This window comes from Arachis hypogaea, chromosome 4 (genome assembly GCF_003086295.3).
Source record: "Arachis hypogaea cultivar Tifrunner chromosome 4, arahy.Tifrunner.gnm2.J5K5, whole genome shotgun sequence".
Lineage (NCBI taxonomy): Eukaryota > Viridiplantae > Streptophyta > Magnoliopsida > Fabales > Fabaceae > Arachis > Arachis hypogaea.
The window spans coordinates 28224964-28238116 of NC_092039.1; the positions used below are offsets into that span (position 1 = coordinate 28224964).

Below are 13153 nucleotides of genomic sequence, written 5' to 3' on the forward strand. Positions count from 1 at the left end.
TTGTACTTTATAGTTAATAATCTGAATCTTGAGACTCTTGTGCACATGCATACATGTCCCACAAATTTCCAAAGGGGTGGTTGCCATTAAATTTTGCCTCAGACTTTGAAACCATCCATCTCCTGAATCCTTTGAAAGCTAAAGCACTCTCTGCTAACTTCCTAATTTTCTTCTTTTATCATATGCTTCATTGCTTCTTTATTATTTCATTTTCCACTTTGGACTATTTGGAATAAATAATAATTCGGAATGTGGTTAAATAATGGAAATAATATATTCTTCTTTAACCAAGTGTTGAGAGCTTTATTTTTGTCTAGAATTTAAAAAACTTGAAATTTTGCGTCAAATAATCGGCAATGCTAGTATGCTTCGAATAATGTAAGACTGCAACGATCTACTAAATAAAAAAAAAAGAGTGCAACACTTCTTGAATTTTAAAATTTTAAATACTATATTCTAAATTTTAAATTTTAAATTCTAATTTTAAATTACTAACATAAAATAAAACAAATAAAAAACTAAAATTTATTTAATTAACAAAGAATAATATATTATTTTTTAATTAATAAAAAATATTTAAAGATTAACCCAAATAGTCTAACCATAAAAAAATATAAAATCGTGTGGGGCTCTAGTACGTACAAGAGAAGAAGCAATAATTATTATTATATATTAGCGAAATCACCAAACATATGAATGTCGATGTATTTGATTAAGTTATCATTCAAAGTACCTGATGATATTGGAGCCTTTTTGCTTTCATATGTTAATTTTCTCAATGAAGACAAGATTTTGACTTTGCGGACACAATTCCAGGTTTATTATCATACATGAATCTGTAATCACCTCACTAGAGTAGGGTCAGCTCCATTTGGATTATGCTTATTCTTCAAACATTAACTTTCTTATTACTTTGTACATTATTAAAGCAAAGTTAGCTGTCACACAATATCTTATCGAAACAAATATGTAGCACATTAAGTGTCCTAACGAAAATAGTATAATTATTATCTTTTTAATTAATTCTTATTCGGTTTGTCTAACAATTTTTCTTGAAATATTTGTTAAAGTTATTAATATAGAATGTTTTTCTTAAAATAAAATTGTACATTATTTTAAATGTATTTACTATTTATCATTTTAAAAATTTAAGAGATTTCCGTCAGCCTTTGAAAAATTTAAATAGCTTAATCCTTTCTTATCATAAATCCACATACATATTATTAGATGATTTTGACTTTTAATTTGAGGTCATTAAAACGAAGAATTATATAAGAAAATAAAAAACCTTTTATCAAATTTTCATCATGACATGGACCCTGAGCTATTCATGATTGTATATTTGTATTGATGTCAGGGGGCATTGCCAATAAGTAGCAGGTAGATATAATTGACTTAAGTCTTGATAATTGTTCTATATTTATAATAAATATAGGAAACTAATATTTAATTAGCTAATATTAATTAAACTTTTATCATAAAATTATTTTTTAATTCTTATCTTTTTAGAAGACTTAGAATTTTTTGTTAGAATTTAGCATTTAAACTTTAGAAATTTAAAATTTAGAATAAAAAATAATTTCAAAAAATAATTAATAATAGTTAAAAAATTAATTTTCTAATTAAATATCCACTGCAATGTATTTAATTTTTTAAAATTTGTACCTTGAATAAATGTTTAAAATGAGAGATTGGTAAATAGAGGGATTAGAAGGGAAGAAAGAGAGGTGGATACATGTGAGGGCATTTATGGTGGGGTTTGGGTGTCCTTGTTTTGGAGCGCACATGGCTGGAGACTCCGTTCTGTTATGTGGGTAGTTGTGATAAGCATCAACCATGTGAAGCCATGTGCCATTCAAAATACCTCTCTCTCTCTCTCTCATTTTCCATGCATCTATACTAAAATAAGTTATTAAAATTAATTATTATTATTATAAAATATATATTAAAAATAAATTAATTTATATATAACATGTATTTATAAAAGAAATTAATTAGTGATTCATTTTTAGTATTTATATATTGTTTTTGACAAACTCATACACATTTTTATTTTTTAGGATTGTCCCATTTCTATATATAATTCTTCTCCCTTTATAACATGTTTAAGTGCTACCAATTACCTCATTTTTATTTGCTTAATTGTAATTGATGGATTAGAATGAAAATGTGAGAGAAAAAAAAATTAAAGGATGATTATGTTAATTGAAAAATAAAATTGAGAAGATTTATTCTTTTCATTTTTCATATGTTCAATATAAAGATACAATGATTTAAAAAAATGTATTTTGCTGTTTGTTTATTTTATTCCTTGAAGGACAAAAATATTAACAAATATATATTTGTTAATATTTCTAGTTATATTCTATCTGAATTGTTTTATCTAAGTCGTACAAGAATATCATAAAAAAACTTCTACTCTTGAATAGAAGGAAAAAGTTTTATTATGCTTATATTAGAACGAGATTATTAGTCTCATTGTCTAAAAGAAGAAAATGGATAGTTTAGGTAGTATTAATCAACTAACATATATTCTATTTTAATTAGACCTAGATAAAGTTGAAGTAATAAAATAATTGGACGGATTATTATGAATATTGTCGATCATGGCTAAATTGATATAAATTAAAAATATGTTTATTCTTTTTTTTTTAAATGCAAATGTTTGTGCACTATGTGAGTGAGTCTCCCACAAGAAAAGGGGTTGCTTTGAAAGGTGTGTGGTGAGCAATTTTTGTGAGTGTACGTGCATGTTTGGTTGAGGTTGTAATCATGATTCAATCTCCAATATTATGAGTCTGACCCCAATTATTTTGTGGGCTACACCTACACTTACATACCCTACTTCCTCAAAACCCTATATACTTCCAACTTAGCTTACTTCCTTTGCTTCAACCTTATAACTTATAACCTCACTCATTTAATTTATTCTATTCACTCCCTAAATCATGCTTCATATTATTATTTAGTATCTCTTCTCTTGTTTTCACTTTACTTAATTACCCTTTTATCCTACAACTTGTATAAATCACCAAAACCTCTTGTTCTTGTTCTTCTCCCTCTTCTTCATTTTGAATTTTTTGATATGGAGGGGCAAGCAGCTAAACGGAGGCGCGTGTACTCGATTGAACCCAAGAAAGTGGTAGAAGAAGCAGTGTTTACAAGGAATTACATGAACTATTTGGTTCCGGCATTGATGAAGATCAAGGCGGGAAAAAGGAGTAGCCATTGTTGTGAGATTCAGAATGTTGTGAAGCATGAAGTGGACATGGCAATGGTGTTCTCGGCACAAGGTTTTGCATGGAGTAATGCTCTCAAAGCCAACCTTCAAAGGTACCAAAATGAACATAGTAGTAGTAGTGGTGGTCCAATAATAACTAGTAATAATAATAATAACCCTAGTAATAGTAGTTCAAAATCCATCAAGTATGTTAATAAGGACATAAAAGGAGAAGAATATGAAGATGGGTTTATCAATAATAATAATAATAATAATAATAATAATAATAATAATAATAATAATAGCAAGTTGAGGTGCTTAAGAAGGTTGATACCCGGTGGAGAAGATATGTGCAATGAACAAATGGTTGAAGAATTAGAGAGCTATATAAGCTGTTTGAAAATGCAGGTCAATGTTCTTCAATACCTTGCAGACAAAAATTGTTGATTTTATTTAATTTATATATATCATCTTTTTGTTATATATTGTTTTCATGTTATATTGTTTTATATATTGTATTGTATTATTGCAATTTGAAATATGAGCCATATTGTAAATATATACTTTTAAAGTTGTTTATTAAGGTATGTATTAGATGGGAAAAGAAAAGTTGGAGGATCGGAGAGTTTGGGGTTCTCCAAATTCCCCACTGCAATGAAGAGATTGTTCTAGCTTGTACTTTATTTTTTACTTTTGAGAAAAATACTAATTATACATGATAAAAGTAACAACGTACTAATAACTACATGTTTATTCCTTTTTTTCCCCTTTCCTCCAAAAGTGCGTGTAGTATATGAGAAGAGGAAATTAAAATGAAGTTGGGTTACTTTGAATGTTTAGTAATATATATCTTAGTGAAGGTTTTCAATAGCGTAGAGTAGGAGGTTTAAAATTAAGATTATTTTTTTATGTTTTTAAATTTAAGAGTATATACCCATTTTGGTCCTCAAAAAATTTTAGATTGGACACTTTAGTCCACAACTAAAATTAATTATTCGATTGGTCCCTAACAATTAACTCCGTCAGTCACTTAGGTCCTTTATTCCGTTAATTCTAACGAAGGACAAAATAGTCTCTGACAACTCTAACAGGGGACAAATGGTTCCTGATCTCCTCTGTTCGAAAACGACACTGTTCTCTCCCAATTTCTATCATATCTCACATAACACTAATAATCTAACACTGTAACTTCAAACTACACAATGCACACTCTATAAATTTAATATTCACAAGAAAAAAAAATCATCCACGGGTTGAGTTGCTGATGTGGTTTGTAATTTTAGAAAGATTGAATACCAGAGATAGATTATGTAAGTTTAAGATTGTACCAGAAGCGGAATCCTTTTGTGTCTTATGTAAGGATAGATTGGAGATGGTACACCACTTGTTTTTTTTCATGTGATCGTATATGGAAGTTGTGGGGATCAATCTTGGTAGATTGGAGTGTGATTTGGATTTGGTCAGGAACCACCAAAGAATGCTTTGAGGTGTGGATGGATAGAAAGATAAGGAAAGATATGAAAAAAGTGTGGATGGTGTTATTTTTTTTTTGTAATATGGTGCACATGGAGATGTAGAAATAACATTATCTTTAATAATGGAGTGTTGGTATTAGAGAAGTTAAAGGAGAAAGTTATAGAATGCACAAATCGATGGTGTCAAGATCGACAATATATGAGTAATTAATGTACTTATGAGTGCAAATATCAAGTCTAAGGTAAATAAGAAGACATATGAAGTTGATTTTTAATGCATGATTTACTGATCTATGAAAAAGGCCAATAATTCTGCAGAGTAAAAGTTGGAAGGAGAATGATCATGATTTGATGTTGTATAACTGATCGGGTTCATCTTGAAGTGTCTTTGGAGGAGCTAAAATCATTATATTCTTTTGTTCCCTGTTTGCTGTTTTATACTAGTTTTTATGTTTTCTTTGTAGTTATTGCTCTGTTTTTGTTACTGTTTTTTGGAACTACGCCCACTTTGTTTGGAATTGGGTGGAGATGTAATTATCTAAAAAAAGAAAAAAAATTCTCAACTTGTTCTCAACCAATTCATACTCAGGAAACTAATGGATATGTCTCTCAACTAAGTTGTCGTCTTCGATGGATCACATGAATCCAGACAGCAAGTCATTTGTTAAGACTCAGGAAAAGAAGGAATGAAGCACTTGGTGTCTATTTCAAATGAGAATTTGCATATAATGTTGAAGGAGAATCTTCTCATGATATCCTAATATCTAACAATCTATATTGCTTGCCGGAGAGTGGAGAAAAGCGTGCCCTTGGAGTAATTATGGAACTTGGTCTTGAGGATGTCGTAGACGTTGTTGGGGTTGGAAGTGATGTTATCAAAGACGTGGAAGTGGATGCTTTTGGTGGGTGAAGTGCAGAGGAGGTGGATGTACCAGTCACAAAGATTTAGGAAGTGTGTGGTTCATGACATGTTGAAGTAGGTGCGACACGTGTGACAATTAAACCATGGCTTAATTTTGGAGTTAAAGAGGAGGAAGGAAAAGATGGAAAAGAAGACTGTGAAAGTGAAGAAGGAGAGTATGAATGTTAGGGTTATGTGAGATATGATAAAAGTTGGGGAAGAATAATGTCGTTTTCGAATAAAGGGGTCAGGGATCATTTTGTCCCTTGTTAGAGTTGTTAGGGATCATTTTGTCCCATGTTAGAGTTTTCAGGGACCATTTTGTCTTCCGTTAGAGTTGACAGAGCCAAGGACCTAAGTGACTGACGAAATTAATTGTTAGGGACCAATCGAGTAATTAATTTTAATTTGGGAACTAAAATGTCTGGTTTGAAATTTTTTGAGGACCAAAATGGGTATATACTCTAAATTTAAATACTAAAACAGATTCTGTAATTTTGTTATTGTTGTATCTGTGATACTGATTATGCAAGAAATAATTTATTTTTGTCTCGTAATAAAATAAAAATAGAACAGAAAAATAAAAACACAATCATGTATTCTGCTTCAATCACTTTATGTAATGTGGTATACATCTAATTTCTATTATAACTATGATAAAATTTTCACTATCTTTATCAAAGATTACAAACACAAATTTTCTAGTTGGATTCTTCTTAATCCTATTCGGGACGAACCAAGCTTCTAATCAAGATTGTTTTGATTAGGTTTACTCTCTAAACTTTTAACATTAAGTGCTCACCGAACTTAGCAAAGAAAATCTCTCGGACTCATGATTACAAACAAAAATACATCAAAAGAGTTTTGACATAACAATGACTTTTCTCTCCAAGTTAATTCTCTTTGCCTTTTTTCTTAAATGATTTTTTCATATACTTCACAAATTTTCTTTTACCATAAGAAGAAATCAAAGAAAGATAAATTGAAAAAGCAAGATATACAATGTGCAACACCCCTTATTTTTAGAAAATTTAATTATGAATTAGTTATATTTTATCTTATTAAATTGAGCTTATATTATAGAAATTATTTTATTGAAGATATTTAAATTAATTGTTTATGAGAATTTTATATGATTTAATTTAAATATTTGAATTTGGTTCAATTTTATGAACAAACAAAAAATTAATTGATTTATCTCTAATTTTAAATTAGAATACCTATTTGAAAATAATTTGTAAGTTGATCAAATAAATAGTATTCTCAAAAATAATTATATTTGCCATTTAATTACTATACTATCCTTACCCTTTTTACCAAACCCTAATCCTAATTCTTAAAATCAAACTTATAGTAATCCTAATTTTACCCTAAAATACACTCACTCACTCTTTTTCTCAGCCGCCACCTTATCACCCCTCAGACGAAAGAAAGGAAAAGAGAAAGAGGGAGAGCTCGACAGAGAAGAACAGAGGGAGACGGCGCCGGTGGGTGTCACTACCACTGTCGCCACCGGAGAGAGAGAGAGAGAGAGAGAGAGAGAGAGAGAGAGAGAGAGAGAGAGAGAGAGAGAGAGAGAGAGAGAGAGAGGGAGGCTGCCATCATCATTGCTGGCGCCATCGCTACTGTCGTCATCGTCAATGGTCATTGTCGCCGTCAAGATCGTTGTTGCCACTGGAAGGGAACCTCCCCCTCATTGTCTCTAGAGTCAATTCGAGCTATTGTGCTGCTGCCGAGGAGCTTGAAGGGAGGAAGGAGGGATGTCTCACCACCGTCGTGCTCTGTCATCACGCTGCCGTCGATTGGAGCTCACTACTGAGCTGCTGCACCATCTCCTAGCCGTTACACCGCCATAGGTGCTGACTGAAGCAGCCACCATTGCATTTCTGCCTCGCCCTAGCTTTTCGTTGTTTTTGTCAGATTCTGTTCTTGCCGGTAAGGGCCATCGAAGCTGTTGCTACTCCATTCTTTTGTTCCTCTTAGATTGCAGTAAGTATTCTTGTTTCGAAACTCTCGCTGTTAGTGTTCTGCTATTAGTTTATTAAAGATTTTGAGGTGTTGATGTCGTAAGGTTGACTTACCGTAATTGCATGCTGTGATTGTGGTTGTTGCTGCTGCGAGGAGTCATCGAAACTACTAGTACTACCACAGTTGTGATTAAAAAAGGGAGTTTGTCATGTTTAATTACCTAGTTTTGACTAACTGAGATATGAGCTTTTTCTTAAACCCATTTTATTTCAAGAAATTGTTATAAATTGAAATCAATGTGAAAGATATATTTTTAATGATTATGCGAGGTTTATGGATTAAATTATACTGTGCTGGATATATAAATGTGATTAATTAAATACTCAAATAGATTATGGATACTTTGTGAGAGTAATTGATGAAGTTGGTTTGTTTGTGGTTATGAATTGTGATTAGTTTCCTGATTGTTTGAAAAGGATTGTTGCTATAATTCTTGATTATGTTGATTTTTTGAGTTGGTATTGTTGTGGTAGTAGTTTAATGAAAGTTTGATGGAAATTCTGATTTCTTTGATTAATGATGTGGTACTAGTTGTTAAACGAAACTGTGATAAATTGAGTATCAAGAATCCTGTGTTTTGAAAAGTTATTGACGGGGAGATTGATGAATTGTTGAATTTTACAGAACCCTTAAAGGGTGGAAAAGTTTGAATTTTAGGGAAGGTTCTACCAATTTTTTTTTTTTATAAATGCTGAAAGATAAGAATAATGAAAATCGGTATTATTTTCGTAAATACTAGAGACTTTGTTTTAATGTTTAACTTGATTACTTCAAATTAAAGAATTATGTTTCCGGGAGTTTTAGTGAATTCTAAAGTAATACAAATCGATTGAAGAATTAACTTATTTGATTTTGATAACTATGGAAAGAATTATGTTTTGGGGCATTTTAGCAAATTTAATGTAATTATTTAAGAATAAATGATTATGTTTCAATTAAGATTATGATTGGAAAAATAAAATGATTTGAGTTTTTTTGGTGAAAAAAATTTAGGGGTTTTCAAATGGTGCAGAAAAGCCTAACTTTGGAGGGTCATAATTTGGCGCACAGAACATGAAAATGATGAAACTTATTTTGAAATAAAATTTGGGATGTATAGTTTAATACCATCGAAGAATGGAGTCAAAATGAATTTTGTACTAAAAGATGTGATCTTTTGAAAAACATTGGTTAAAATTGAATTCCACTGATTCTGCAGCAAGAGTAGCAAAACTAGGTTCTGCGCGTATGCACGAAGCCTGCGTATGCATCATTCACGAACCCTCATAGAACCGAGTCAGGTTCCACACGTACGCACGAAGTCTGCGTAAGCACTAGTGTGCAAATTTTTTAGAAATGCTGATTTTGAACTGTTAAGCCTTTCCGGCGAACTTATAACTCTCTGTAACCTCCATATGGAGTATAATACCAATTTTAAAGGCTTTGGATACGTTGGGAGTGGATATAATGTGTTTTATTGAATCTTTCCACGATAAAAATTTGTTAAATGAGATATAAATTTTTTGGGGATGGTGGTTTGTCCTGTCCACGGTGAGAATAGTTGTTTTATCCCGCTCCTGACTCGAGAATAAGTAATCTTGTGATAAATATGATTATACATAATTGTGATATGATTCAAATGTGAATATTGAACTGGTAAGGATGTAGAAAAGGTGGTAGGACACTCTCCCTTTATTTTATTCCCCCACATTCTCTTGCAAAGTTGTGGTGTAGATGTGGAAAAGGTGGTAGGACACTCTCTCTCGATGTATTCTCCCACATTCTCTCTCTGGTTGCAAGGTGGAAAGGCACTCTCCTTTGTTTTATATGGTACAATCTCTCTAGAAGGTGGTAGGACACACTCCTTCAATGTATTCCTCCTGAGGATGCGTAACAGAGAGACCATGTCCAGGTTAGCTACCAGATGTGTCAGGATCTAGAAATTTAACCGACATATGAGCTCACGACTAGTAGGACAAACATGCATCATTCTGTATTTGATTGTATATTGCTTGAGATTGTTTGTTTATTTGTCTATTTATTTCTACTTGTGTAATTGAATTGTGTGTGGTCGTTTGTTTGCCTGTTTGATTGCTTGTGATTGTGATTATTGATTCAGATTTGTGGTGAATTGTTGTAGTTTTTAAGAGTTTGACTAGAAGATTGGTTGGATGGCTGGTGCACGAAATTGCAATCACACTTTTGCAACTCCGCACAACTAACCAGCAAGTGCACTGGGTCGTCTAAGTAATACCTTGCGTGAGCAAGGGTCGATCCCACGGAGATTGTCGGCTTGAAGCAAGCTATGGTTATCTTGTAAATCTTAGTCAGGATATCAGAAATTATCAGGATTGATTATGAAAAGCAAAAGAACATGAACTGATTACTTGTTTTGCAGTAATGGAGAATAGGTTGAGGTTTTGGAGATGCTCCATCTTCTGAATCTCTGCTTTCCTACTGTCTTCTTCTTCAAGCACGCAAGGCTCCTTCCATGGCAAGCTGTATGTAGGGTTTCACCGTTGTCAATGGCTACCTCCCATCCTCTCAGTGAAAATGTTCCTATGCTCTGTCACAGTATGGCTAATCATCTGTCGGTTCTCGATCAGGCCGGAATAGAATCCAGTGATTCTTTTGCGTCTGTCACTAACGCCCCGCCTTCAGGAGTTTGAAGCTCGTCACAGTCATTCAATCATTGAATCCTACTCAGAATACCACAGACAAGGTTTAGACCTTCCGGATTCTCTTGAATGCCACCATCAGTTCTAGCTTATACCACGAAGATTCCGATTAAAGAATCCAAGAGATAACTACTTAATCTAAGGTAGAACGGAAGTGGTTGTCAGGCACGCGTTCATAGTTGAGAATGATGATGATTGTCACGGGTCATCACATTCATCCGGGTTAAGAACAAGTATTATCTTAGAATGGAAGCAAGCATGATTGAATGAGAAACAGTAGTAATTGCATTAATTCATCAAGACACAGCAGAGCTCCTCACCCCCAACCATGGAGTTTAGAGACTCATGCCGTGGAAAGTACACAAAGAAACGTGTAAAGTGTCATGAGGTACAGGTACAATGTCAAAAGATCCTATTAATAGTAAACTAGTAACCTAGGGTATACAGAAATGAGTAAATGACGTAAAAATCCACTTTTGGGTCCACTTGGTGTGTGCTTGGGCTGAGCAATGAAGCATTTTCGTGTAGAGACCTTTTCTGGAGTTAAACGCCAGCTTTTATGCCAGTTTGGGCGTTTAACTCCAAGTTTTATGCCAGTTCCAGCGTTAAACGCTGGAATTTCTGAGGCTGATTTGCCACGCCGGTTTGGGCCATCAAATCTTGGGCAAAGTATGGACTATCATATATTGCTGGAAAGCCCAGGATGTCTACTTTCCAACGCCGTTGAGAGCGCGCCAATTGGGCTTCTGTAGCTCCAGAAAATCCACTTCGAGTGCAGGGAGGTCAGAATCCAACAGCATCTGCAGTCCTTTTCAGTCTCTGAATCAAATTTTTGCTCAGAACCCTCAATTTCAGCCAAAAAATACCTGAAATCACAGAAAAACACACAAACTCATAGTAAAGTCCAGAAAAGTGAATTTTAACTAAAAACTAATAAAAATATACTAAAAACTAACTAGATCATACTAAAAACATACTAAAAACAATGCCAAAAAGCGTATAAATTATCCGCTCATCACAACACCAAACTTAAATTGTTGCTTGTCCCCAAGCAACTGAAAATCAAAATAGGATAAAAAGAAGAGAATATACTATAGACTCCAAAATATCAAGGAAACATAGCTCCAATTAGATGAGCGGGACTAGTAGCTTTTTGCCTCCGAACAGTTTTGGCATCTCACTCTATCCCTTGAAGTTCAGAATGATTGGCATCTATAAGAACTCAGAACTCAGATAGTGTCATTGATTCTCCTAGTTAAGTATAATGATTCTTGAACATAGCCAGTGTATGAGTCTTGGCTGTGGCCCAAAGTACTCTGTCTTCCAGTATTACCACCGGATACATACATGCCACAGACACATAATTGGGTGAACCTTTTCAGATTGTGACCCAGCTTTGCTAGAGTCCCCAATTAGAGGTGTCCAGGGTTCTTAAGCACACTCTTTTTGCCTTGGATCACAACTTTATTTCTTTCTTTTTCTTTCTCTTTTTTTTTTCGAATTTTTTTTGAATTCACTGCTTTTTCTTGCTTCAAGAATCAATTAGATGATTTTTCAGATCCTCAATAACAGTTCTCTTTTTCCTTCATTCTTTCAAGAGCCAACAATTTCTAACATTCTCAAAACAACAAATTCAAGAGACATATGCACTGTTCAAGCATTCATTCGGAAAACAAAAATTACTGTCACCACATCAAACTAATTCAACTAGTTTCAAGGATAAATTTCGAAATCCTGTACTTCTTGTTCTTTTGTGATTAAAGCATTTTTCATTTAAGAGAGGTGATGGATTCATAGGACATTCATAGCTTTAAGACATGAAAATTAAATTTTATTAATTATGAATTAAAAACAAGACTCAAAAATAGATATAAGATTAGACTAAAAAAAATAAAATTAGAGAACAAAAATTTAAACTAGGCTCCTAATGATAGAGGTTTTCACAGAGTTAGGACTCAACAACCTTGATTTTGAGAAGTGGATGCTCCCTCAGCTTGAGAGGAGAGCTTTTGGCGTTTCAACTCTTGGAGTTCACGCCCCTGCTTCTCTTGTTCCTTCAGCAATTTGCAGAGCATGCAGTTCTGATTCTGCTGTTCTTCCTTCAGTTGCTCCATAGTTTCTTGCAACTTGGTGATAGATGTTTCTAGGCTGGTCCAGTAGTCAATTTTAGGGAATTCAGGGAGGAACTCCTGCGCCCTCCTTTTGATAGAGTTGTCTTGCATTTGTCCTTCCATTGACTTCTTGGTGATTGGATGTTCAATGGGTATGAATTCATCTACTCCCATCTTTACCCCAGCCTCTTTACAGAGCAAGGAGATCAAGCTCGGGTAAGCCAATTTGGCTTCAGTGGAATTTTTATTTGCAATTGTGTAGATCTCACAAGCAATCACATGATGAACCTCCACTTCTTTTCCAAGCATAATGCAATGAATCATCACTGCTCTCTTGATAGTGACCTCAGAACGGTTGCTAGTGGGCAGTATGGAACGCCCAATAAAGTCTAGCCAACCTCTTGCAATTGGTTTGAGGTCTCCCCTCTTGAGTTGGTTTGGGACACCCTTTGAATTGGTTATCCACTGAGTTCCAGGGAGGCATATGTCCTCTAGAACTTGATCCAACCCTTTATCTGCTCTCACCATTCTCCTATTAAAGGATTCAGGATCATCTTGCAGTTGAGGTAATTTGAAGATTTCTCTTATTTTGTCCAGATGGAAGTACATAACTTTCCCTCTGACCATGGTTCTGTAGGTATGGTAAGCAGTTCCAGTCATTCTCTGCTTATCTGTTAACCACAGATTTGAGTAGAATTCCTGAACCATATTCCTTCCAACCTTTATCTCAGGATTGGTTAGAACTTCCCATCCTCTGTTTT

General features: G+C 33.6%; 1 protein-coding gene across 1 annotated transcript; it reads left to right on the plus strand.

The window, feature by feature from the left end:
* The first annotated feature begins 2686 nt into the window (after positions 1 to 2686).
* On the plus strand, positions 2687 to 3898 carry LOC112796574 (transcription factor bHLH146). Its single transcript, XM_025839099.3, has one exon. The coding sequence runs from the start codon at positions 3086 to 3088 to the stop codon at positions 3665 to 3667; it is 582 nt and encodes a 193-aa protein (XP_025694884.1). The 5' UTR covers positions 2687 to 3085; the 3' UTR covers positions 3668 to 3898.
* Positions 3899 to 13153: the final 9255 nt, after the last annotated feature.